This window comes from Glycine soja, chromosome 5, assembly GCF_004193775.1.
Source record: "Glycine soja cultivar W05 chromosome 5, ASM419377v2, whole genome shotgun sequence".
NCBI classification, from domain to species: domain Eukaryota; kingdom Viridiplantae; phylum Streptophyta; class Magnoliopsida; order Fabales; family Fabaceae; genus Glycine; species Glycine soja.
This window is the reverse complement of record NC_041006.1, coordinates 41,234,760-41,262,154: the sequence shown is the minus strand read 5'-3', so window position 1 is coordinate 41,262,154 and position 27,395 is coordinate 41,234,760. Positions and strand designations below refer to the sequence as shown.

Genomic DNA, 27,395 nt, shown 5'->3' with positions numbered 1-27,395 from the left:
TTATACTAAATTTCAAATTATGGGTACAGTTTATAATTACACACCTGCATATTACATTAAGAAAAAAATTTAAGTTAATGGGGGCAATTGCCCCAAAATCCACCATGTAGATATGTCCTTTACCCCTCCTGTATATGATGGATAGATAATTTGATTCTTTAAATATGTTGTATGTTGTTAGAATTTAATTTCATTTTCGTACATATAAAATAATATTTATAGAAAGAAATTAGTTTCAAAATACCTCAAAGGATCAATTATTGATTTAATTTACGACTAAAAGATACCTGAGTTCAACATTAACTACTTGAATTACTTCTTTTACCTTTACTCACTTTTCATAGTAAAATAAGTAATCACAATATATTTATGTGAAAAAATATAAATATATTAATATTAATTTCTCATCCATAATTGAAATTATTTACTTTATTTTTTAAGAAACTATTTGCTTTATTTATACTTACCAGAGGAGTCGATCATATTCATACTAAATATATTAAATGGTACATGCATTAACATAAAGATTAACCCAACTTTCTTGAGGCCATAACCTAACCCTCCTATGTTTATTTATAATGAATTTAAACACAATTTTTCTAACTCCAAATCTTATTTTGTATTATATATGAATGTCAAGATTAGCCTTCTTGCTTAACAAGACAGGTTGATATAATGGTTTGACACCCTATACATGTTATGGAGACCGTTTATTTAAAAAAATATTGTATTTGATTCCCGTTGTATGTAAAAATCTTTTGAATCAACGACAATTATAATATCACAATTACAGAATTAATATCTGATTTAGTAGGCTGAAAAATATCTGTAACAGAAAAGAAAAAAAACTAACCAACTTGCCAGTGGTCCTTAAAGGCTTAGACAGTTGTCATACTTTAACAATATTATGTTTATTTCTAATGAATTAAAACACGACTTTTTAACTCCACACCTAATGAATCTCATTCTCTAATAAATACACACACACACAGAGTTTATATGGTAAAATAAAAAATATAAAAATAATACATAATTAGCTTTTGTGAAAAATAAAAATAATAAATATAAACTACTAAATTTTATTTGAATTAATATGATCAAAAGAAAGATTTAAGTGGTAATACGAATACTAAGTAGTTTTTAATATCTATTGGCTTGTGATTGTATAGTGTAAATTTGTAATTTTTACATTCTTAAAATGAAAAGTGTCCACAAAATAGAAAAAAATTAAGTGAATTTTTTTTCTTATTTTGATAAATGAGAACATTTGACTATAACTATATAGATTAAAATTGATTGTTCAAATTACATATTTAATTCACATGAGATTTGTACTTAAGTACTCTTAATCTTCTTATTTCTCAAAATAACCAATATGGATAAGACAATTGATCTTAAATATCAAACTTCCAAAAAGGACATTTTTAATAACCTTTTACCAGTTAGTCAAAAAAACTTTTTACCAGAATAAATTTTATCGATTTAATAGTCAATTTTAAAGGAATTATTATTATTATTATTATTATTATTATTATTATTATTATTATTATTATTATTATTATTTGGGTTATAAAGGACAAGTAAAAGAAAGAAAACAGAAAAGAAAAGGTAAATAAATAAAATCTACATAATTCCGTATTAATTTTAAAAATAATTAATACTTCACTATACTACTTTGTTTTGATATAAATATGTTATTTAAAATATAAATGAATATATAATTAGATTTCGTATCTACAAATTTCTCAATTAACTAAAATTATATATATATTTATATATATATATATATATATTTATATAATTATAAAAATAACATCAAATAACTTAAAAATTAAATCGATAAAAATTTATTTTTTATAAAGTGTTTTCAAATGTATCATTTTATAACATTTAACACAAATATCAATCATTAAAAAAAACACATTAATTTATCCTGTTTCGTACACACACTAAACACATGGAAACACTATTCTTTTTTCAACGCATATAAAGTACACGGTTGAGTACCCTTCCAATTCATGTAATGTAAAGTGGCTTGAACCAAGGTTAATGATAGGTCACATTCGAATTTACATTATAGATATATATTATTCTATAGTATTTTTTATTCTATTTATAAAAAACAAGTTATAATATAAAATATACTAAAACTTATTTCTAATAAATAAGACCGAAGAAGATAGTATTTATCTAACTCATTTACACATAATTTAACTAAAAATCTCAACTAAGTTGATCCCCTAATTACATTTTATATCATTGTCTAAATGCAGGTGATGCTTAAGCCCAAGTTTTTTTTTTTTTTTGTAAATTAAAATCAAAGTACTAACATTTAATATGCTACTTCAAACATTTTGTATCATTGTCTAAATGCAAGTGATGCTTAACCCCAAGTTTTTTTTTTGTAAATTAAAATCTGAGAAATACTAACAATTAATATACTACTGCAAACATACTTTAAATTATTAGTTAAAGTTCACTAAAATTATGGTAAAGACTTAATAAAAAAGCGAGACAGACACAATTTTATAAAATTCAATACATTTCAGTCAATAAATTTTTTTGTTAATAAGTATGTTGCTAATATTTCTCATAAAAATAATAAAATCTTTTCTAGTCTATCTATTTCTGTAAATGAAAAATTTTAAAAAATAAAAAGTTAAAAAATCATTTTATAATAATTCAAAAATTACAATAAAAAACCCAAAAATTGCAATAGAAAAGAAAAAGAGAGGTTTATGTAAAATATATTCCTATATTGTAAATTAAAATATCACATCTTTAAAAGTAAATTTTCACTCTTCCTACTATTTCAATAAGATGTTTTCAATATTCTTTTTCTTCTCTGTTAAAAGGTACACTTCACACACAATATGCAACTATTATAAAATTTCTCACTCTTGCATTCGCTTCTCTCAATTGGTTAATTATGATTGGCACCACTTGTTAAAAGTCATTATTTTAAAATGCTCAATTTTAGATAAAAGGAGACACTAATTATAAAAAATAAGCTGTTCATTTTCAATCATAAACTTGAAACTTTACTTCATATCAATAGGCTATTTTACGCGGAATCTTAATCAAAATCTCCAAAACCCCATCACAACTTGGTTCAATAGCTTTTTCTATTGAGAATATGTGACACAAAACACACTCCCGACTCTATTGAATTGATTGTGCATTCCTCATAACCAAACATTACTCTTACTAATACTATCAAACTTTGTCATCACTCAACAAGCATTCCATGGTAAATTGGGTTAATTGAAGGGCAGAGTAGAATTCAGAAAAGACAAAAACATTTTAATGTATGATGTCTGATCTACAAAATGAATATACATGAAGCTTTTCTTGATAGAAAAGAAATTTTAAAGTGCTAAAAGAAAAGAAACCCTGTTCAATTTCCATGTTCATTCATTATTTCTATACGAGTAAACAGATCATTTTAATTTTCAATCCATGATACATGCACTTTTAAAATTTAAACTTGCAACAAAAAATGATTAAATTTCATAAAATGCTATTTAATTACTACAACATATGTTGATAAAGCTAACCAATACAAATTTACCTACACTAAATTCCAAACTGCCCCATTTCCCTTCCAAAGAATAATGAATTAGATAGGCTGAGAAAAAGACGTATCAAAATTTCAGCTTCTCTTTGATGTGAATCGCACTCTTTTCCCTTCAATACAAAACTTCCTACTACCTGTCAACTGCAAAATCAAGGAACAAAAACCAATCATGTAATAACGTCGAGAACATGCAAGAAATTAGGAGTGGATCCCATATCCCAAACATATAATTTATCCTTTCTGAATTTTATTTTTTGTTCATGTTTGGCAATCTGCGTATCAATCCATTTTCAATCATTCAGATAGTTTAAGACTTATCAAGTATCAAAGTGATAACAACAACAATCCTTGTGGAATTATAATTTTATTCACATATTTGGAGCATTTGTCAATAACATTACATCTTCTGATTCAAAGTGAATTGTCTAACTATGATATATGATTAAGGTAGCCATACCTTTTGCTTCAAGTAAGCAACAGCCTCTCTTCTTGAAGAAAAGTCAGATAAAATTGAAGATGAACGTTCATCAATAAGAACTTTGAGCTGTTTCAGTTTCAATGATTCTCCAGGCACCTGTAATTAAGCAAGTAATCAGTAAAGAATATTTACTAATAAGGGGAAAAAATACTTTGCAAAACAAGAAATAAGTCTCACCTGTTGTAAAATGTGTTTGCACAACTTTTTCAGCTTCACTTTACCTTCAACAATCTTTTCTACTTTAATTAAGTCATCATTTGCTGGTTGTTCCAGGGAATCGTTATCAGCAGAATCTTCATCACTATCATCAAAGGATGTCTTTTTACCCTGAAAATAGCAGCCAGCTACTTTCTTGGGTCTGTCCTTGATGCCTAGTCCCTGCTTCCCAGTTGTGGATTTCTCCTGTCAAAACAATTATTATATAATTAACTATTACATCCTTCAGGTTTGGCCATGAAATTATTACAACAGTGTAGCACTGGAGTTAAGATATCAGTTGAGCATCACCATATCCTTCTTAGTATTGAGAATTACATATGATTATATCACTCTTACCATTTGACAAAATGAAATATGCAACTTGTAACAAGTTCACTAGGGAAGAGGTCACATACCTGGACTAGATTATAAAGGTTTTCTTGATCCTCTTCGAAGAACGCAGTCCTCTCTGCCTTACCAGAAATCATGGACTTTTTCTTCTTCAATTCTGCTCCAAGAAATCCACCAGAGACAAAACCATACTTGTAGCCCCACCAGTCTGGAGGTATAGCAGGATATTGGCTTCCTGTACCAATGCAGTAGCCAAATATCATATGTGATATCAATGTCACAAAAACTTCATTTCAGTTTAAGTGTATACCTTCATCTTCAAAATTTTGAATTTCAGATGTATTTAACATGTCCAGTTCACCATTAGAATTTTCAGTACTCCCAGATATGTCACCCTTTTTAACCTATCACCAACACCATAGAAGTAAACAACCAACGACCTTGTATCAAATAAAACTGAAATACACATTTAAGAAGCTTGGTTATAAAAAATGCTAACAACATTAGCTTTAATACTTAAATTTTAATTAATATAGAAGTAACAAGACTTTTCAAACAGAAAGAAAGAAGCACAAGAGGCATCTGATCTTCAAGGATCCATTCATGTAATGAAATTTGAGAAGATTGCAATCTATGGCCAGTCTCTGCCTAAATTAAGTTTAAGAGAAATATTAGCAGCACTCTCTCTCAAAAACTCTCTATGGTTGGTTCAAATTTATTGAAATCATCAATTTTGGTAGGTTTTGCTTCTCATTTAATAAAATCAGGAGAGAAAATCATTAAATGAGAAGCAAAGCTTACCAAAAATGGTGATTTCCAATAAATTCTAACCAATCGTAGAGAGTCTTAGAAAGAGAGTGTTAGAGAGAGTACAGCTAGCATTTCTCTTAAGTTTAATGGAACTAAAATTGTGCTTCCTCTGAGTGATATCAGAGAATGTTACAAGTCAGAAACAATCTTTAACAGTACTAGGTGTTCTAGGTTCATTGAATCAAATGCAGAGCAAATTTTTTGGCAGAACCCAGTAACTAAAATAACAAAGCTAGAATGCATAGATTAACATGGTTCCGACAGCCAATATCACAACCCAATTGCATATAAAAAAATATCGGAAACCAATTCCATTTACAACAATTATAGACATAGTTATACATTCAATTTTAGCAACTGGAGTTGTGCCATTCACCTTACAGGGAAGTGTATAAATAAAACCCATTTCATTTTTTTAACTGTATTAGCCACTAGATAAAGAAACCCTATATCACTACATCACATAGTGACTACACGGCATGTCAGCATCAACATTTTTTTCAAAACAATAATATTGAGGTTCTTAAGATGTGCAGTGAATGGCGTATCCCGGGGCGGAACTTACAAGAATTCCTTCAAGATCCTTCAAGGAATATTGCGAGACAAGCTTCCCCCTCTCTCTTCTCGTGTATCTGAAAGCAAAGCAAAAACCATGCACAGTTAAATCAAATAGTAGACACTAGACAACAACAAAAATAAGAGGTATACAGACCTTCCTTGTGGTCTTGTAGTTTTGGAGACAGAATGCTCATTACCAACAGGAACACTAGGCTTGGTTTCCACTTTTTCCTCTATGTCTGTCACATTCACAGTGGAAAATCAAAGACGTATATGATTATAAATGATATGATTATATATTTATACCTGTGTCATGGGATTGCGGAGCTTGCTACTCGTAATATAGATAGAAAGAAAGAAAGATGTCAGGCAAAGAATGAAGGAGAAAAAAGAAACAACAAAGAGAGAGAGAGAGAGGAAGAAACATACAACTTTCAATCTCTTAAGGATATTATCAAATTGAGTGGTGTCGAAGGCCCAGTTGTTTGGCTTCTCCAGGCCAATACCAATAGTGTCATGTTTGCTTTTTACTCGAACGTGTCCTTTAATCCCCTGCTTCTCTTTTCCCAGACCTTCACCTTCTTCCCACCCCTAACATAATAATAAACACAGTTCAATACACGTTTAAACAATTTTAAAGAGGAAGCAGAGTGAGGGTGCACCATTTGCTTCATGAGGCGAAAAGCAGCGGATTGCCTGGCGACACCTACGTAACAGAGAGGGGTTTCAGGCGCCGCCATGGCTCCGCCCACCTAGCACCTAACACCGCCGCTGCTTTACAAAGCCTCTCCTACCCAGGGTTTCATTTTTATTTTATTCATTTTATTAGGGGTTAGGTTTCGCTCGGTTGGTTCATGGGTCTATGGACCCATATCACTCTGGACCAGTTATTATGGGCTAGGTCCACCCTTGCTTGTTAAACATACCTCCTTAAATTTTTAACCATACCTCCCTTCTCATACGACGCGAGCTTGGAAAGAATAGGAGTAGCCGCTGGAAGGTGATATGATAATATAATATGTTTACTGTTTACTTATATATAGACTCGGAAGGATATTCTTGCAAGCTGCAAGCAACATCAAAAGTTCAAAACTCTTGGGAACCTTCATGGTTACCCTTGATTGTCTGTAATATCCTATAACTTTGTCTTCGGATTTTTACTGCTAAAAATTATTTGGTGAAACATATAGAAGATAGTTTTGTGTGAGTATCAGCATTCATGAATTCACACTTCCATTTTTTGTAATGGGAGGACTTAAATACTTTTTTTAATCCTTATAATTTAGTGATTTTTTAAAAAATTTCATTCTTGTAATTTTTTATTTTATTTGTAGTTATTACAAATTATGTTTGTTTTGTTTTTCTTTCTTATAGTACTTTAGATAACATTGTTTTCACCATTCATAGTGTTATCTAAAATTCTTTAAAGACTAAAAAGAAAACAAACATAATTTACAAGGATTAAAAATAAAAAATATTAAATTACAAAGATTGAAATGATATTTAAACCAAATTCGTGCAGCACATAGCTTCACATATACCTAATACTCAAGCAAAAGTGTTAGGGTTTGCATCATCTCCTCCATGACCACAAGGCCATCTAATCAAGCTTCTTTGAATCCAAAGAACTAACTTAGTGGTGTAGGATCTCATTACACATGTGAAAAAATGATTTATTTAATAAGATAGCGCATCCTCAATCTTTTTTTTGTGTAAAATTTTATTGGGTCAACACAATCGTACATCACGAACAAAATTAATCTATGATCCAATAAGTTGAAGGATATCCATAATATCTCTAACACATTACCAAAATCAATTTTTTTTTTTAATTTCCTAATTCAACTTGCTTCAAATATACATGTCACACCATGTAATAGTACTATTTTTCTTTTCATGCAATGACAACAAAGTATAAGGGCGTTAAATTTTGTCACATAATATAAGGATGAAAGTGTTTGGAAAAGTTAAATCTATTCGGAGTATAGAAATGATATGTAAATACTCTCACAAATCAAATACTTCATTAATATCTACCATTTTGTCTCTCTCTTTCTTTCTCATTTATCATATTTATATTTGTCTTTCTTCTCAGTTCAACACTCAAGTGTTCATGGATTATTTTCTTTTGAATCAATCATGTCATTTTCTCTTGTGTGTACTATATCAAATCCTCTTGTAAAAAAATCAACTATAATTTTGGAGGAGAATGTGTGTTTGTAATGATATCATGATGAAATAACAAAATTTGTGTAAAATTATGTGCAATTATTATATTATCCCGTATTATTAGTCTGTGATCATGTAAATCAATTTTTTTTTAGTCTAGACATAATCTTAGAAATTTTATTTGTAGAATTAATATGTATAACTCAATCTTAGAAAATTTCGTTGAAACTCTCTTATATATATTTATGTCTTAGCAAAACATGAAATACATTACAAGAGTGTTCCAACACTCCCACCCACAAGGTTTCAATACCCAATCGAGAAACCCAACTTCCAGCAAATCTATATTGAATAATGCAAGATCCCAAACCATCATGATCAATCTAAGAATATCAAGGCATCAAACACATTGGCGAATTCGCTTGCCGCTGTATGAACAAGTACGCAATGTTCGGTTAATAACTTTAACCACGACCATGTTACAAACATGATCCTCTGTCACAGTAGCTCCTCTTGTAGCGATTTTCCTTCAAAGATCCATAAATTTCGTTACTGCCATATGTAACTGACATTAGCACTCCATCCCACATCCCACCAAAATCCTTTTAAAGCATATGAACTCTGCCAAAAGTGAGCTTTTATGTTTTTTGGCATTGCAAAATTTACACCGTGACAGTAAATGATATCTATTGTTGGTATTTATATAATTTTTATTGGAGTGTAATTGTGAAGATGAAGTCTCATGCTGAATAAAAATAAATAAGATGAACAACATATATGTAAGAAAAAATTATAAACTTAATGTCTTAAAGATTTTAGATAAAAAATAATGTTAAGTTCACTTGTAATTTACTCGTAACTCATTGATGGATATCTTCAGCTGTTTATCCCAGATTTTCCAACAATTGCTCTTGTTATGGTGAAAGTAAGAAAGAGGTTGCAAATTTCGTGAAGAAAACAATAGAATTATGTTTAAAATAGTCACTGCAATGTTTACAAATAATATTTTACTAGCGTTCTTGTGTACTGCCAAGTGCTTATGTAGATCTTAAATATGGCCACATCCCTGGCTGCTAAAGTTTTTGGTTTGTGTGACTTGTTCTATCTCATGAGATGGCAGGTATGACGGTGAGGTTGTAGTAAATGAGTATATATGATCATTGACCAGATCAATTGATTAATTAGCATTTACTCTTAACATCTGCTAAGAATATGGCTGCGTTCTAATATTTATACTTATAATTTAAGTATAATAGCATTCCTCTGCTGAGACTTGTATCGATCGACAAATTGGAATTGGCCTGGGCCGTCTAAATTCCATGTCTATTGTTGGTGGTAGAGTATTTAAAATAAATGTTGGGGAAAAAATTGAAGACATTTTGAATTTTGAAATCAAAATTAAGGAGCATGTGGAAGAACTTAAGATTTGGTATGATTTAAAAAATATTAGGAGTTATAAACAAACAATCAGAATGGTATTTTGAAAAGAAAAAAAAAGCTATAAGGATGAATCACAATAGATTTCTCATTATTTTGGAAAATATTTTGAAAAAACAAATTATTTTCTGTATTAGTTTGGAATATTGTATATTGCATTGATGCAACGTGGTTGTATTATTATTTTTTAAAACAAATTATTTTCTGTATTAGTTTGTAGGATAATATGTAAATTGTAGAAAGTGAGTTCTACAGCTGATATAGAAATTATTTTTTTTGTATGTGTTGTGTGCTATGAAGGAAATCTGTGTAGTGTTGAGTGCCATATTTAACTAGTAAAAAAATGTTTGTTGACTCTTTAAGAATCTCCTACTTACACACTCTCATTTAATTATGTAAAAATCCCACTAAATACGCGATGGTATTTAACTGGACGGAATATGTTTTACCCATTCAACTCGATGAGTCTTACGTTGACTTGCGATGATGTTTATGGGTCTGACTAAAAATAAAGAACCCTAAAAAATTTTGACGGTTAACTACTAATTTAGACAAATAATTAATTACACTGTTTCTTCTAAGTGGTTGAATTAAATAATATAGGTGATTACTTTATTTGATTATATATATATATATATAGTTAGTTAGTTAGTTGGTAGATGCTTAAGTTGTTTTAACTCCTCAAATACAATTGTATTAATTTTGAACATAGAATTTTACTATTCAAGTGCTCAAAATAATCCTATATTCTTTTTTCTATCCTGTAGTCAAACTATTATAAGTTAATAAAAGTAGCTTATAGCTTATAGGTTTTAAAACTATAATATAGAAGATACGTGTAATTAAAAAATGCTTAAGAAAGAAAAATGTTAAATTATAATTTTAGTTTCCTTGTAATTCTTGATATACAATTTTGAACTCTTTTATTTTACTTTTTTTTTGCACTTTTCTTATTTTTAAAAAATTATAATTTCAATCTAATTTTTAATTTTATATGTTATTTAAATTTTTTTAATAGAGTTCCAGACCTAACATATTTGCTTAAGAAACTATAAAAAAAATTAATTAATTGAAATATAGAAGAGTATGCAAAATTGAATTGAAAATGTGAATTTCTAAAATTGGAGATCAAAATTATAAGAAGAAAACAGAAGATGAAAAAATAAAGAGAGAACAATCTTGCCATTTAGTGAAAGAAAAAGAAAAGATAAAAGATAATATATATTATTGTGTAAAATAGAACTTCTGTACTGAAACATTACTCCACGTGGATTTTACAGATTCAATCCCGATTCTTTGACCACCACCCTGTTTGAGAGTTTGAAATAGGAAACTATGTAAGTGTTGGCTGGGAAATTTGGAAATTAAACCAAATGGAATGGAAGCAAAAAGTGTTGAAAGCTTGACCAAAGATGTGATTATAATCAATATTGTCAGAGTCGCACTTCGCTTGCCCTGCCTCCTCATATTCATAACACCCAAGTCCAACCATGTGCAAATTATGATTTATGAGCTACAACTACTCATGTGTCTTTTCAACACGTACAATGTTTCAAGGAACCGCAAAATCAGACAATAAATAATTGTTTCATTTGATTTATAATTTATTTTTAAGGTCTGTATAAAAGAACAACAAATAAATAAGACAATTTTTATGTAAGATTACACATAATGTTGTCTTTTTAATATTGAAATGATGAAGTTGCAAAAATAAGGTTGAGAATTATATATGGAGATGATAAACAGAAGGAGCCACGCGTTTGATACGTATAGGCTAAGATGTTATCAAATAAAGTATATATATATTTACGTGTACGTAAGGAAGCTTAATCGTGTTATTTTAAGCCTTTTTATTATGATTTTTAGTTAACGTTAAATTTTTATTTTGATACTTAATCCGCATAATAAAATAAATACATTAATAAATATTAATATTAATTATCAAAATAAAAACTTTATTTTCATTAAAAATTATTCTAAAAATACTTTAACAAATATCCGTGCATAAATAGCAATAGAGGCAATTTTTTTTCTTAAAGGACTATAGCTAGAGGTACGTTAATTAGTGAATATTTAATACACCTATAACTACCTCATATTAAAAATACTAAGAATATCTTACAACTAACCGTTGGAGACTAATTTTTTGGAGTAGTAGATGTACGAAGTAATATAATTTATAATCCGATGTAGAACACTCAATAAGAATAACATTATGCACTTGTAATTTGTGTACTTCTTGAAGACGTCATTTATAATAATTACTTTCCTGGAAATATATACACAAGTGTAATGTAAAGAATAAGAGTTTTCTTTTTTATCTTTCCTCTTTTACATTCTGACTCTTGGACCAAACAATGAATTGTGAAAAAGAACTCGTGTTAAATGAAAATTCTATTATTTTCAAAATAGACAAGTAATCTAATATCTAATCAGCATGAATATCAGACTCATTAGGTCCTACACATAAACTCAACACACTTACCTATTGTGATTGAATATAAACACATATGTTGATTCTCAAAATCCAATTGGATAATTTAATTTAAAATTGGGCTCACAGAGAAAATTGTATTAAGTCATACATCCGGTCCATGTTTTAATAAAACAAAATACATTAATAAATAGAAAGTCAAACAAAGATAATTCTAGAGATTACTAAACTAAATATTTTCTCTCCAAGTGAATGTGATACATGCGATAAACCATAAATATGATAGATCATGATAACAATGTTTTTTCAAAGATTTAAATTCGATACATCAATCTCAAAAATCACCCACGTTTATCATACAAGGTGAAAATATATGAATATTTTTTATATCCCTAAAGAGTCCTTCAATGTACGAATTTTCTATAGTTGAAACATGAATAATGTAAAAAATTACTTTGGACTTACTTTTAACTTTTTTTATTAAGGAGAATGAACTGGTGGAAAGGATTGAATTTTAAATCACTTCTTAATCTTATATTGTATTATGAATTAATTAAATATTTCAAAAGTAATTTTTTATACCAAAGAATATAAATAATTTTATACTTTCATATATAGAATCTATAATATATCCTTACACATGAGTCTTTTATAAGCTAATTTATTGTTAAATTTCACTTTTATCTAAACGAACAAGATAATAAAATTAAAAGTAATTATTTTCTAGAAATTAAATAATTCCAAATAACAATAAATTGGTAATTATATATTTTTTTTGCTGAATCAATGATTTTTATCTTATTGTAACGTGTCTATGATTTATATATAGTTACACGCGCCCCTATTGTTTTTCCGCTATTTCCACGCCAAAATATATGGTTGTATATATTTATATATAGATAAGCTATCTTATGAAAATGACTATTGTAACCATTTTAAATTTAAATTAAAAACTCATTTAATCATAAATTTTTTATTTATCAAATAAAAGATTAAATATATGAAAAATTTAATCTACATCATAACTACTACTATGACCCATTGATAGTGGTGACGACGATAATAACGACAATCATGTTGGTGGTGATAACGATAATCATTGTGCTTGGTCACAGTGTTAGTGATGGGTTGGTGACAATAATGATAACAAGAGTCATGTTGGTGAAGGTGACAATTAAGGATTGATTATGGTGATGGTTGTGTTTGTCGTTAGTTGTAGTGAAAATAGTCATAATAATGATGATGGTCATGGAAATAATAAATTTGAAATATTTTAAAATATCATAAATTAATTTTTAAGATATTTAATTTTTTATTTGATAAATCTTTTAAAAATTTTATGATCAAATAAGGTTTAAATTTAATTTTAAAATAATTTTAATTTTAATTTTTCATTTTAATTTAATATTTAAAATATATGATTCTCATTCTCACATAAAATATTTATATATATATAGATGAAACTGAGTATATGCCAAGAGATTCATCTAATATAATACTAGCATAGAAAAATAATAAGTCTATGGGATTCTATTTGTCGATAACATGTTTTATATGCTTGAGATTATTTTGGTCGGTTGTTTGAAGTTTGATAAATCATCCATTTGATTTGGAAGTTCGAAACAGAACCAAAAGTTAGTCACTTCAACTACTCCAGTTTCCATATGGGTATTTATTTATTTATTTCCATAATCATCTTGTTCCCTCTATATTGGAAAGAAAACAAAATAATAGTTATATGAACGGCCCTCAGTCCCCACTCCAACTCCTTCCATCGCCGACCAGAGCAGCACATGCCTGGCACCCAACAAATACTACTTTGTTAGGTTTAAGTGATGGGAACCTCCAAACTCAGTTTTGTGATAAAACATTAATTTATAGACACTTTTTGCCAGCAAATATTTTGTGCACTGAAAAATTTAATTCCATTTCCTGCCACACGTGTATAGTATAGAGTTAGTTCCGCGTATATAGAATTAGTTCACTTGCGAGTGGAGGTGTAGCGAACATGATTAAGTAATAGTCTCTTCTCATGGGACATGGAATTAATACCACGAAGAATTTAATGTTGATACACGTCTTCTCCAAATATGGGGGAAAGAGATTTTAACACTCTCTCACTATGTTATTAATATATACAATTATCTTAATAGAATTCATACAATTATTTTGGCATATTTTGTATTTGACGAAATATATGGGGAAAAAAGTTTTTACAAGTACGTCAAATCTAAATCTATTTTGTGTGTGTGCGTGTGCAATCCCTCCATATATTGATGATAATGACTGCGGATCACATCCGTGGCTGATTGAAAAAGTATCTTTAGTATGCATGTCTTTCTTCATCAACAATAACATCTATCTAAATCAAAACATGCAATAAGTTATCGTAACGACAATTTAAAGGTAGTAGTGAGTTTTCAGTTTTTTGTTCTTTGAATGTAAATTTCAAAACAAAATATTTTGAAGTAAAATGGAGCTTAATATTTTTCTTTAATTTAGATTTAAAACACTCTTATCTTCATTTTTATATAAACAAATAGTTTTATTTTCAGTCATAACCAATCGCTCTATAACCTTGAGCTATTATTCCACCTATTGTCTAGCCTTGCACGCACCACCATACATAATAAGTTAGACTTAGATTCATCAAAAGTTAATAATAATAAAGTAGGCAATCTTAATTATTGATGAAAACATTATGAAATAATGTTCAAACACATATAGATAATTTGTTAGGTCTCTAACTAGTGACTTGTTATATTGATCAATGAATTAAAAGGAAAAAATATTTATGATATAAATTATATAAGAATGTAAAAAAAATCACGGATAACATAATTTTTTGTTTTTCAATAAAAAAAATGTACCTTAATTTCTTTAACCAATGCACTTAGGACACTGGTTAACATTTATCAATTTTTTATGCATAACATATGATATTATTCACTGATAATTTTCTTATTGTCTAAGATGGCTTAATTTAGTTTCTAATTTATTAACTATGATACTATACTATTTTTTATAAGCATATTGAAATTTATGACAATTAATAACATTAACAATTATTTTATTAACTCACGCAAATATAATTTACCCTAAAATTAAAAAATAAACAATAAGAGAAAATTTAAAACTATAAGATAAAAATTAATTCAAATTAGTAAGTATAAAATTATAGATACTTCATATTTAGAGAAAATTAATATTTTAAAATATTTAAGAAAATTAATTATAAAAAGTGACTGATATTTGACATGGAAATTTTTTGCTACAAAAGGCAACATGTAAAATTAATTAAAGTTAATATTTGACAAATAAATTTTAATATATTAACAAAATTTTGAAGATCAATAATAATTTAAATTTTAAAATATATAAAATAATAATTGAATAATGACGAAAACACATAAAAAATAAGATAAAAGATGGCTCTTTGTAAAATAATAAGGACCAGATCATTTATATTTTATAGTGTAATGATTAATAGAACCAGTGTAAATTTATAATAATGAAGTGAAACTAAATATAATTATATAAAAAATATATAAATAGAAAGAAATATACGTGTAAGAGTTATGATTGTATACCAACTTAATTTGGAGTTGAATACTAAACTTTATGTAAGCGTGTGCACAAAGTCTATTCTCTTTCTCCCATTGTTGGGTTGACAAAAATATTACAAGTGGCATCTTGCTAGCTCTCACTCACTAGGACAATCATTATTTCTAATTAATAGTGGGGCTAGTCTGCGTACCAACTACTGCCTAATTTTCAAACCAAAGAAGCATCATAGCTGATGTTGAACTCTTCTCTCTTTCGTGGGAACCTTCATTTAATTTGAACTAAAGAGATTCCTGTCTCTGAAGGTCAAGGTGAATTTGTGCACTACATTATAAATAAGCACCCCTCTCGGTGTTGTTGTTCATTGCTAGACATTTCCTCTGAAAATTATTCATAGCATATTTCTAACCACACTCAAAAGGCTTCCCTTCCTGACTTGGATTTCATTACATTGCTAAACTATATTATTTTTATTGGTGAATTGCTACACTATATTCTAAGGACAATTAAACATAGACTATATGGGGTTGATGGATGTGGACCAAACTCAATTGTTGTCTAAGATGGTCATCGGAGATGGACATGGTGAAGCATCACCATACTTTGATGGATGGAAGGCTTATGATGAAAACCCCTTTCATCCCAAAGAGAATCCTAACGGGGTTATCCAAATGGGTCTTGCTGAGAATCAGGTATATAGCATATAAAGTTTCTTTCCAAAGTCATGCAATTTTGACTACTTACTACAATTGCATAAATTTGGAGAATAATAGTATATGTACATATTATTTAATTATTTTCCCATGTTAATTAGTTCTAATTAATTCAATTATCTTAAATTTTTGCAGCTTACTTCTGATTTGGTTGAAGATTGGATACTGAATAACCCAGAGGCCTCCATTTGCACACCAGAAGGAATAAATGATTTCAGGGCCATAGCTAACTTTCAGGATTATCATGGTCTGCCCGAGTTCAGAAATGTGAGTACAATAATAATATGTGAAATTTGATCATATCACTCATTTTATCCATAAATTAACAAGTTGAGTTCAACTAGTGATAATATTTTATACACAAATTAAAGGTGAATTGAAAACTTGCACAGGCTGTGGCTAAATTCATGGGTAGAACAAGAGGAAACAGAGTCACGTTTGATCCTGACCGTATTGTCATGAGCGGTGGAGCAACTGGAGCACACGAAGTCACTACCTTTTGTTTGGCAGACCCTGGTGACGCATTTTTGGTGCCCATTCCTTATTATCCAGGGTCAGTATTCAATTCAATTTCACCCTCCTTTTTCATTTTTCATTAATTTAGAATACAATGATGAAGTATGGCTTACGTGCGTCATTACGTTTTTCAATTAAAGTAAATTTGATCTCCCCTGAGTTGCCTTTCTATTAATTTAACATTCCATTAGGGCGTATAGCCCCCACAAAGTGGAATTCTGGATTAGAAACCAGGATAATGAGATTTGATGGCACTACTTTGCAATTTCAACCTTCATCTATTGCAGTAGTCAACGATCATATCAAACATAAAAAAATCCTTAAATAAAAGTCAAATTCACCCCACAATTGAATAGCAATTTGGCCATGAATATTATTTGATTTAATCATGTTATTGTATGATATTTAGCCATATAGTATATATTAAAATTTTTTTGCATCTACATGTTAATATTTGTTTCTAATAAGAAGCTGAATTTCCTTGTGCAGTTTTGACCGGGATTTGAGGTGGAGAACAGGAATTAAACTTGTTCCAGTTATGTGCGATAGCTCAAACAATTTCAAGTTGACAAAGCAAGCATTGGAAGATGCGTATGAGAAGGCCAAAGAGGATAATATAAGAGTAAAGGGCTTGCTCATCACCAATCCATCAAACCCATTAGGCACAGTCATGGACAGAAACACACTAAGAACCGTGATGAGCTTCATCAACGAGAAGCGTATCCACCTTGTATCTGATGAAATATACTCTGCAACAGTTTTTAGCCACCCCAGTTTCATAAGCATTGCTGAGATATTAGAGGAAGACACAGACATCGAATGTGACCGCAACCTCGTTCACATTGTTTATAGTCTTTCAAAGGATATGGGGTTCCCTGGCTTCAGAGTTGGCATCATATACTCTTACAATGATGCTGTGGTCCATTGTGCACGCAAAATGTCAAGCTTTGGATTGGTGTCAACACAGACTCAGTATCTTTTAGCATCAATGCTAAATGATGATGAGTTTGTGGAAAGTTTTCTGGTAGAGAGTGCAAAAAGGCTGGCACAAAGGCATAGAGTTTTCACTGGGGGGTTGGCCAAAGTTGGCATAAAGTGCTTGCAAAGCAATGCTGGTCTCTTTGTGTGGATGGATTTAAGGCAACTTCTCAAGAAGCCAACGCTTGACTCTGAAATGGAGCTTTGGAGAGTGATCATTGATGAGGTTAAGATCAATGTTTCACCTGGCTCCTCTTTCCATTGCACTGAGCCAGGGTGGTTTAGGGTGTGCTATGCCAACATGGATGATATGGCTGTGCAAATTGCATTGCAAAGAATTCGTAACTTTGTGCTTCAAAACAAGGAGATCATGGTGCCTAACAAGAAACATTGTTGGCACAGTAACTTGAGGTTGAGCCTCAAAACCAGAAGGTTTGATGATATCATGATGTCACCTCACTCCCCCATACCTCAGTCACCTCTGGTTAAAGCCACAATTTGAGTTGGCATATTTCTCTGAACCCTCTAGAAGAAGTAACTGATATATGATGATTATTTGGCTCTTTGACTTGTTGTTTTGGCAAGGTACATAAAGTGCTTGAGTTTGTTATTTTTAACAGCAGTAACAGGCAATGCCTGATATTGTTTTTGTTACCAACATCGAAGTCTCTTTGCCTTGCGTCATAGAACTTGTGCTACTGGAAACATGCCCCTTCAATTTTTAGGGGCATTTTTTTTTTCTTTTTTCACTTACCAAATAATGGGTTCAAGGTGAAAAAAGTTTATAATGTTTGTAAGGTTATTGGTTTATTAGAAGAGTCCAGAAGAAGTCTGTATTCTTATACTGCAATTGTAAGGTCGATGATCAATAAATTGTTAATAGAGGGTCTTCAATACCCACCCTCTTTTCTTTTTGAGACAAAAGGAAATTTGATATTGCAGTGACAAAAAAAAACAAGCAAGTTTTCCATTGGCCAAATTCTCAGTTATTATTTAAGGACACGTTGACGATTCTTGAATGGAAAAGAATAGCTCGAAATACTCCACTCTGTACAAAAGACTCCTACATGTTTTTCTCTTCTTCATTTGTTAAACACAAAGACGAGACTTCGGATTTTAAACACGTAAAAGATTCTCTCAATTGCTCATTTCAATTTCAGGAATACTTCAATTTTTTAAGCAACTTTTGATGTCCCCACTGATAACTAGTTCAAATTGTAAGTCTATAGAAAATGAAATGAGTTTTTATACATCAATGTTATTGATTTTTAAACTTTACTCAAAATTTATAGATTAAAATCTCAAAGTAGATAATAAGTTCAAAACTAAAGGCTGATGATGTTGAAAACTACTAGGGAAAAAAACATTCCTGAAAGTTCATCTACATTAAAGTAAATTAAAGTGTAATGCATGCAAATATCTTAGAAGAGTGAAATTCTTCAAATACTAAAAGAGAGTAATATAATTTAAGCCTTTACAAGAAAGGAAATTGTATTTTACTTTAAAAAGAAGAAAAGCATATCTCCTTTGCATTGCCTTCTACACATAACGCCTGTGCCTTTTGATATTACAATTTTAAAATGCCGCCGTAGGTAGCTCCTTTAGCAGAGTATACACAAAAGACATGTGCAAATGGTATGGAATAAAAACAGAATCAAATCTCTACCGTTTATAGTATTACAATGTCAAAAGCAGACTTAACCAGATATGTAACTAATTAAGAGGTAATACTTTCTTTTCTTTTTCTTTCTTTCTTTTTTTATCATCGTCGGGCAATTTTTTTTAGAAATTATCAATTAAGAGAACTTTTTAAAAAATCATCCGGATAAGTCATGATTGACATGCTCAACCCTTTAGTCAAAGTTGAATACCAATTTATGATTTTCTTTTCGTGTCGTACCAGTTTTGAAGGAGTGTTCAGATTCACAACATTAGTATTAAGTATATTTTTCAATATGTTACATAAAGAAGTTGTAACTTATTCCACCACTTTCATTATAATTTTTTAATATGTTACATAAAGAAGTAGTAAGTTATTCCACAACTTTAGTTCTTTATTTTTTTTTAATTTTATTTAATTTTTTATTGTAATTTAAGTATTTTTTACGTAAGTTAAAAAGAATAAAAAAACAAATAATAATTTATAATATTAGAAATAAAAAATAATTTAGCACTTTTTAAAATAAATTAAAATAGCATTATAAAGAAAATTTTAAAACAAAATATATTTTAAAAATATTTAAAACAAAATGAAACATCTCTAGAATAAAAAATACATGAACAATAATAGTAAAATGAAAAAAAAAAACAAAAAAAGTCATGAATCAAGTCACAACTTCCTTTTACAATTAATAAAAGTAACTGACGTTAGGTGAAAAACTTAAATTATTTGTTGTTGACATTAAAAAAAAACTTAAATTGTAAATGTTTAAATAAGTTCTTAAAAAAATGACTGACGTTGGGTGAAAGTCATTAAAATATTTATGACTTTTTTTTAGAGAAAATAAAAAAATAATAACTTCAGAAGTTGTAAATTGATGTTCAACATCGATCATAGAATCTTACATGCCCATCACAACCTGATTGGATAATTTTTGAAAAACTACTCTCAATTGATCATTTCTGAAAAAAAAATTGTGTGTGGTTAAAAAGCCGACAAACTCATCGATCGGATAAGATTTGATGCAGGAATTAAAGATCAGTTTGGCGTTGGTTGGAAATACCGAAATGAGGGACATCACTTTGTATCCCCTGCAGGCTTCGGGAATTACTGAAAGCAAACCATGGCATAATTAGATGTGACCTTAGCTAGTTTGCATTTAGATGCTTGCCTCTTCATGCCATGAATTTAATTAGGTTTGATGATCAAATCCCCACTAATTATTATAAGATAAATACTAACAAATGTCTTAAAGACCATTAGTTAACAAACTTAAAATAATAAAAAATTGTTTTTTCATATTTTTTTATGATTTATACAGTAAATATTTTTTCTTTTTAATTTTTTAACTAATATTCTAAGAATACTTAAGAAGACCCTTATTATAATAGGGATAACATATTTTAAAAAGGATTGCATCATAGATGGCTGTATCTGCTCATTAACAAAAAAAGGTTTCAGTTCCAATAGTTGAAGGATCTTTTACGTAAGCAGGGGATTGATATAATTCGTTTTACTTGTGATTACCAAAATCTTCACCTAAAACTAACAGCTTATCAGAAAGCTTGTAATTAAAATTTTGATTGGACTGCCATACATATTTCTATTTCAAGTCCTAATATATGCAGTTGGAAAATTTCCTATTGTCTTAGTGTTTTAGTTATGATTTTGATGTTACTTAATAATTAATTGTTAGCCTATTAAGTTTTTAAGCGATGTTTATGAGTTTTTTCCGTTATGCTTTATTTTAAGTTTCCTCTAGTAATAGTTGCCGTAAAAAAAGTTGGATTAACAAAGAGCTTTAAAAGGTTTGATTAAATTTTTTAACTACCATGTTAGTATAAATTTAATTCAATTAAATATGTTCTTCATATCTCAATAGAGAACGTTGATTATCCTAGATTAATTCACCTTCAAAATTGAATTCGATCATAGCATACAGAGAATAACAACCAATCCATTAATTGTCACAGTGTGAAACTCAATCTTGAAAATTCTTTTGATATTGATAAATCTCCTTCTTATTTGCTTGCGATTTTATATATTGTTTTTGTGTCTCTGTTAATTTTGGGTCTTTAATTAGAAATGTGTGACTTTAGGAGGTAAAAAAACATGCGTAATAAGTTCCAATACGGTCCAATCGTAGGTATGCTTTCATGATAACTACCGGTAATTTTTTGCGTTAAGCTCAGCTCACAATGTACCAAAAAAGCTCACCTCACGAAGATTTGACGCCAAATAAATTCAAAGCACAACGAAAACTTCTTCAAATAAAAATTATTACTTAAAGAAAATTTACACATTTTAAAAATTACTGTAAAAGTTTTAAATATATATATAGTATTTTTATTATCACTAAAATAATTTTATGTAAATTAAATTAATTTAGCACAATATTTTTAATGTATATATATATATATATATATATATATATACTTCATTTGTTGAGATAACTAGTTCTTAAAATTTTAAATTTTTTAAAACTTTTTACCAAACAACTTTTAATTAAAAACAAACTTTTAAGTTAAAAAAAATAAAATTAACAAACAGCTTCTACTTTTTATTTTAAGCTCTCATTTTTAACTTTTACTTATAAGTAACTTTTAAGTTGAAACTAAGCTAGAAATTATATTAAATGCCTAGAACAAGAGTTTTATTACCTATACTAATCTCACCCAACTTGAACAAAATTACATCCTATATGAAATACCTATCATCTATATTAAAACCAACAATAACATACTTATAATGTGTGTGCTTACCGTTATAAATTCCATTCTTGTATTTCTTTTGTCTTTCATATATTTTCTTAATTTTATTTTGTTTTATCCTTCCATATAACAACACAAAGCTAATTTGTTTACTATTAAATATTTCCAACAGGAGGTGGTTTGTCAACGTCAAGAATATAAGATAGACCAAAAAAAAATTAGAAGCTAACTTTTCAGGGTTAGATATACATCGGATGGAGAGTGCTCAAGGTCACACTAGATGCAATACTTCAATGATTTTAATTTTTTCTGACCTCCTAATGCACCGGAAGAGTCGCTAGATGCTGAACAGATTAAGGGTCAATACTATTACAATTTAATAATAGAGATTTTATTATTTCAGGATTATTGTGTTAGATTTAATTACAACGATACCAGACCACATTCTCATGCTTCTGTATTGTGTACATCACCAAACTAGCCAAAGCACAAGATAGAATGAGGAGCATCAACATTTACATGTGATTAGGAGTGGAGAGTTTGATACGAGTTTAGATGATGCACTTTCAAATAGGAAAGATAAGTTAAAATAGACTTACAAGAATTAATTTGATAAGTCTTACATTGGTTCAAAAATAAACTCAAAAAGAAATTCTCATACAATATCCACAAAAGATCAACGGGTTCTTTATTGAAAACGAAATCCATACATATAATCTAAACAAAAAAATAGAAATAAACATGGTCTTCAAAACGGTTTGGACCAAATTTACAACAAAAAAAATTATAAAAAAAAAACATATTTGACATGAACATATTTTATCTTAATGTCTCTATCTTTAGGTCTTCATCATTCTCTTCTTAAACCTTATTAAATATATCTATTATCGTTTATTAAAGGATATTCACTAACGATTTGATCTTATTTCTCATTATAAATACGGTTTTATCTTACTTGTCATCATATATACATGTATTTGAATAGTTTTAAGATTCTCATCACTACCATATATATTTTTTAATATCTCTCTGTGACACACACACGTTAATAGTGTTTGATATACAGAGGTGTGAATATATATATAATATAGTTACTCGATTATAAATGCTTTCTTTAAAAATAATTGGACAATGGGTGTGATACAGCTGTGGCATGTAGTACCATACAAACCAATAGCTCAAGCTTTATTTTGGTTATAGTAAATGGGTCAAGCTACGAAGCAACACTGCCACAAAAAATCAAAGTCACACGGCAATTTCTACCCCTTTCTTACGGCAATTTGAGCAAATATCATTTATTTTTTTATTTCACATTATTTTCATTTTACTTTAAAAAACAATGAAAATAAAAATATACTCTTAAACTAAATTGTCTTAAGCTTTTCATTATATACTACATAATATTTAAGCATTAAACGTATACATCAATCAGTAATACGCCACTATTTGTATTGAATATATTATTATGTTAAATATTTAGAAAACGAAGTGCAGGCTTATACCAAAATAAATACTACATAACATTTCAAGTTACCCTTTGGTTGTTGAGGCAACCCTACCATAAAACTTCTTAATCAAGGATACAAGCTTCCAGCCGCAAGCTACCTCTGGATATTATTAGGCCACCAGTTTCGCCAACAAATTTAAAATCATGAGTCAATACTTTAATCTTCTGAATATAAAAATCCTTAACATCGTCATCATATCTTGATTTAGATGATATAACCCTGTGCTCAACAATTCAACCTTATCCCAAGAAAAACGGTCCAAAATGTTACGGTCACCCAGCATCATCTATACATAAAGTAGAGTCCAATTTCTCTCATGAATACATTACATAAAGTCCCAATTGACAAGTATGACACAATTTTAAATGAGAAATATTGGCAACACATAGCACAATAATGTGCATATTTCCACAATTCACACATGAATTTACTTATTATGCATTCAAAACCTTCATAGCCTATTTTGATACACCATTAATTAATCCTCTAGATGTCTCAATCAACCACCCAAAATATAATTTACACAGAAAGCATTCATGACTTGGGTTCATATATGTCTCTGGTGCCATGAAATTCACCAATAATTAACATGACTTGTTATTGTTCTCAAACATCAGAGTCAACAAATAGCACAAGCATTTGGGTTCTCTTCCGCACTCTGAACATAATAGTATGTGGTCATGTGGGGGTTATATGCTTTGTAGAGCTTGACAAGCTCCTCAATTTGTTGATTTGGATCTTTCTTCTTATCATCATCTTTCTTCTTGTCATCTTTTTTGCCCTCGTCTTTCTTGTCTTCTTGCTTCTTCTCTGGCTCTTTTGCCGGCCCAACAGTTACAATTTCTGGGTGCCAAGTTTTTCTCAATTTGCTCACCACATCGACAGGGTCTATTTCACCCACGACAGTCAGTTTCTTCTCCTTCATGTCCATGGAGATAGAATCGATGCCTGCATATTCAAATTTGACATACAAATCATCTTACTTGCATAATTAAATAGAAGCAGAGGAAAAAATATTAATAAAAGGATTAAATAAATTGTTAATCTCTGTAATATATAGTTATTTTAGTTTCAATCCTCTTAAAAAAAATCCATTTTTTGTTTCATTTTAATCTTTGTATTATTATTTTGGTTCCTGTAAAATTGTAAATTTTAATATAACTTTTACATTAGAAATTTTTTCTTTTAGTCTTTGTTATTTTAGAAATATCATTGTGTTAGCTACTTCATTACTTAATGGAGACGTGGATCAAAATAATTTTATTAATAAGACCAAAACAGGAAAAAAATTAAAAAAAAGAATGAAACAAAAATAATACTATATTATAAAAGTACAAGTTATTTAAGAAATTAATAAACAAATATCTGTAAGCCGTCCATTTAGTAATTAAGGTTCACTGTTGTGAGTAGCAACAAAATAAACATCCATTCCTGTGACTAAATCTTTTTTTTTTCTTTTTATATTGAGAATTTGGTTTTCAGAATATTATGATTAACCGACAATTTGGTTTATTGAAAGCCATTCTCACAAATTAGTGGACAAAATCATTCCAAATCCTTTTTTTTATATATTGAATACTTCCTATGGTCCCAATACAACATTGTATGTGCTTTTATTATTATTCTTTGATCAAAATTAGAATTTCAGTTCTATAAGTCATCGATGAAAATAAGGTTTTATATGACTAGTCTAAATCAATACCTGCTAGGCTAGAAACCGACTTCATGGCCTTTTGCTTTGCTTTGTCATCGTGCAAATTCAACTTCACCACCACTTTCTGCAACAAAACAAAAGGATCACACTTAGAGAAACGATAGAAGCAGTCTGGAAATAAATAACAATCACCAATTAACATCAAAACTTCTACTAAAACGTGTTTTTCTTTTTTTACAATGGCGGCAGCGACGTTTGAACTTAAGATCTATTCATATTATCTAACCCTCTCATCATTAGACCGATCTTAATGACTAATTAAAACATGTTTAGCTTGATTTTTATTTTATTTTTTATGAAATCTTTAATTTCTTTTGAAAAAAAATGGAGCTAAGCTAGGAGAAGAAGAGATGTCAAATTATATTGTAACGGAGATATATACTATGATATAATCTGGACCAACTATCATAGTTGAATTAAATAATATGTATGAAACAAATTAGAAAATGGGTATCATAGTAATAAAACATAGTAGGGTGGGGGATATAAATATCAAAATCTACTTAAACAATAAAGATAAAAAGAGGTATTGAACTGGTCTTTCTTGTTTAAATGAAGAACCAAAGAATCATGAGAAAGGGACATAAATATATGAAAGGGAAAAACATATAACAATAGAGAGTAAGTGGTGTGCTCTTGCATATATAAGAAACTGAAGTGTCATTAAGATGAAGAAATTTCACCTTCATTTACACTTGGGTCTTAAGTGTTGACGATCACTGAAGACTGATTATAGTTTTATTTGGGAAGAGAATGAAGAGGAAAGAGGAATAAGGTGATGTAGAAGGAAGAAGCAGAGAAATATGCAATGCAACTTCACCCTTGTGGCAAGGATGTTATATAACACAAGTCAAACGAGTGGCTTCTTAGTTCATAAGAGTGCTCAGCAAGGAACCAATAAACCATTGACGCAAGAGTTGGCCCCTCCCAAACAAATATTTTTCTTTCTTTGACCTTTCAAGAGGAAAGCTAGCCTTGACCAAGTCTTTCGTCTTTGCTATAGATGACCTATTATGCGTCATGCTGCATGCTCTACACGCTATATCCCCGGTTTTCTAAGAGAATTAAAGAACAATTAAGAAGAGAATTTGTATTTATAGTTTATAGTATAAGATTAGGATATACAAGACTCTCACTCCCTAGTCCTTATACTTGTAATTTGACATTTTTCTTTTTTTTTTCTTTCACACACACACACACATATTATACGTATATAGGTATCATTAAAAAACAATTTTTCTCAAGTCACAAGATATCTCTGTGAGTAATAAAGTTTTATTTAAGGAGATGTTGCTGATAGAGGTAAAAATTTACTTTCTGATCGATGAATCTTAAAATTAAGAAACTATGTTTCCAATATTTTTATGCATTTATTAAAAAAGATTTTTATAAAACTATAAGTTCTGGGAATCAAATTTAATCTATTTTTCCACAGAAACTTTACCACAGCAAAGGTCGGGAATCTAACTTTTTCGAATATTTTTTTTTAACTATCTAAAGTGACTATATTGTAATTAAACATAGAAAACTTTATTTTCTAATAAATATATTAGTACTAACCAAATGTATTTTTATGATTCCTATGATTTTAGTTTTTTTGAAATCATGATTTCCGAAAATAAAAAAAAATCCTCTACTAAACGTCCTAATAAGTATGTTTAATATAAATAAATATATGCACATATTCAAACTTAAAATTATTTGTTAAACAATAATAATTTCACACTCATTGATTCACATATCCAATGATTATCTTCTCAAATTTAAATTTCCATTTCATGTATTAGTTTGCAGCTAGTAAAAAATATTCTGTCAATCATCTCATGATTCTCATCTAACCTTCTTTTAGATTTATATGTATACTTCTTCTTTTTAACTGTCTATCACTTTATCTTTTTTGGTATATTATGTTTTTTATCTCTTATGTTTAAATTGAATGTTAATAAATTTTTAAAATAAATTATGAACGATTAAAAATAACCTTATATTAATTTTAATTATTTATTGCAAATTCAAAAA

The 27,395-nt window shown here is 29.0% G+C and overlaps 3 protein-coding genes across 3 annotated transcripts; 1 reads left to right on the top strand and 2 right to left on the bottom strand.

Moving 5' to 3' along the window:
- Positions 1-3,377: 3,377 nt before the first annotated feature.
- On the bottom strand, positions 3,378-6,781 carry LOC114413411 (PIN2/TERF1-interacting telomerase inhibitor 1-like). Its single transcript, XM_028377817.1, has 10 exons — positions 6,635-6,781; positions 6,402-6,563; positions 6,279-6,303; positions 6,127-6,211; positions 5,980-6,046; positions 4,915-5,008; positions 4,670-4,839; positions 4,233-4,457; positions 4,035-4,151; positions 3,378-3,718 (listed from the first exon to the last, which is right to left on the bottom strand). Exons 1-10 carry the CDS (start codon positions 6,710-6,712, stop codon positions 3,653-3,655), a joined length of 1,089 nt encoding a protein of 362 aa, XP_028233618.1. The 5' UTR covers positions 6,713-6,781; the 3' UTR covers positions 3,378-3,652.
- Positions 6,782-15,911: 9,130 nt separating this feature from the next.
- Positions 15,912-18,741, top strand: LOC114413410 (1-aminocyclopropane-1-carboxylate synthase). Its single transcript, XM_028377816.1, has 4 exons — positions 15,912-16,268; positions 16,425-16,556; positions 16,682-16,842; positions 17,295-18,741. Exons 1-4 carry the CDS (start codon positions 16,098-16,100, stop codon positions 18,283-18,285), a joined length of 1,455 nt encoding a protein of 484 aa, XP_028233617.1. The 5' UTR covers positions 15,912-16,097; the 3' UTR covers positions 18,286-18,741.
- A 5,187-nt stretch (positions 18,742-23,928) lies between these two features.
- Positions 23,929-26,217, bottom strand: LOC114413409 (heavy metal-associated isoprenylated plant protein 39-like). Its single transcript, XM_028377815.1, has 3 exons — positions 26,060-26,217; positions 25,365-25,440; positions 23,929-24,610 (listed from the first exon to the last, which is right to left on the bottom strand). The coding sequence occupies exons 1-3, from the start codon at positions 26,063-26,065 to the stop codon at positions 24,282-24,284; spliced, it is 411 nt and encodes a 136-aa protein (XP_028233616.1). The 5' UTR covers positions 26,066-26,217; the 3' UTR covers positions 23,929-24,281.
- Between the last annotated feature and the right edge of the window lie 1,178 nt (positions 26,218-27,395).

Coding starts and splice junctions, on each gene's coding strand:
- LOC114413410 (XM_028377816.1), top strand. CDS start 16,098: ATGGGGTTGATGGATGTGGACCAAACTCAATTGTTGTCTAAGATGGTC. Junction 16,269..16,424: donor TGGGTCTTGCTGAGAATCAG/GTATATAGCATA, acceptor AAATTTTTGCAG/CTTACTTCTGATTTGGTTGA. Junction 16,843..17,294: donor CCCATTCCTTATTATCCAGG/GTCAGTATTCAA, acceptor TTCCTTGTGCAG/TTTTGACCGGGATTTGAGGT.
- LOC114413409 (XM_028377815.1), bottom strand. Junction 24,611..25,364: donor GTCGGTTTCTAGCCTAGCAG/GTATTGATTTAG, acceptor TTGAATATGCAG/GCATCGATTCTATCTCCATG.
- LOC114413411 (XM_028377817.1), bottom strand. CDS start 6,712: ATGGCGGCGCCTGAAACCCCTCTCTGTTACGTAGGTGTCGCCAGGCAA. Junction 4,458..4,669: donor ACCTTTATAATCTAGTCCAG/GTATGTGACCTC, acceptor TTGTTTTGACAG/GAGAAATCCACAACTGGGAA. Junction 3,719..4,034: donor TTGCTTACTTGAAGCAAAAG/GTATGGCTACCT, acceptor TTGATTTTGCAG/TTGACAGGTAGTAGGAAGTT.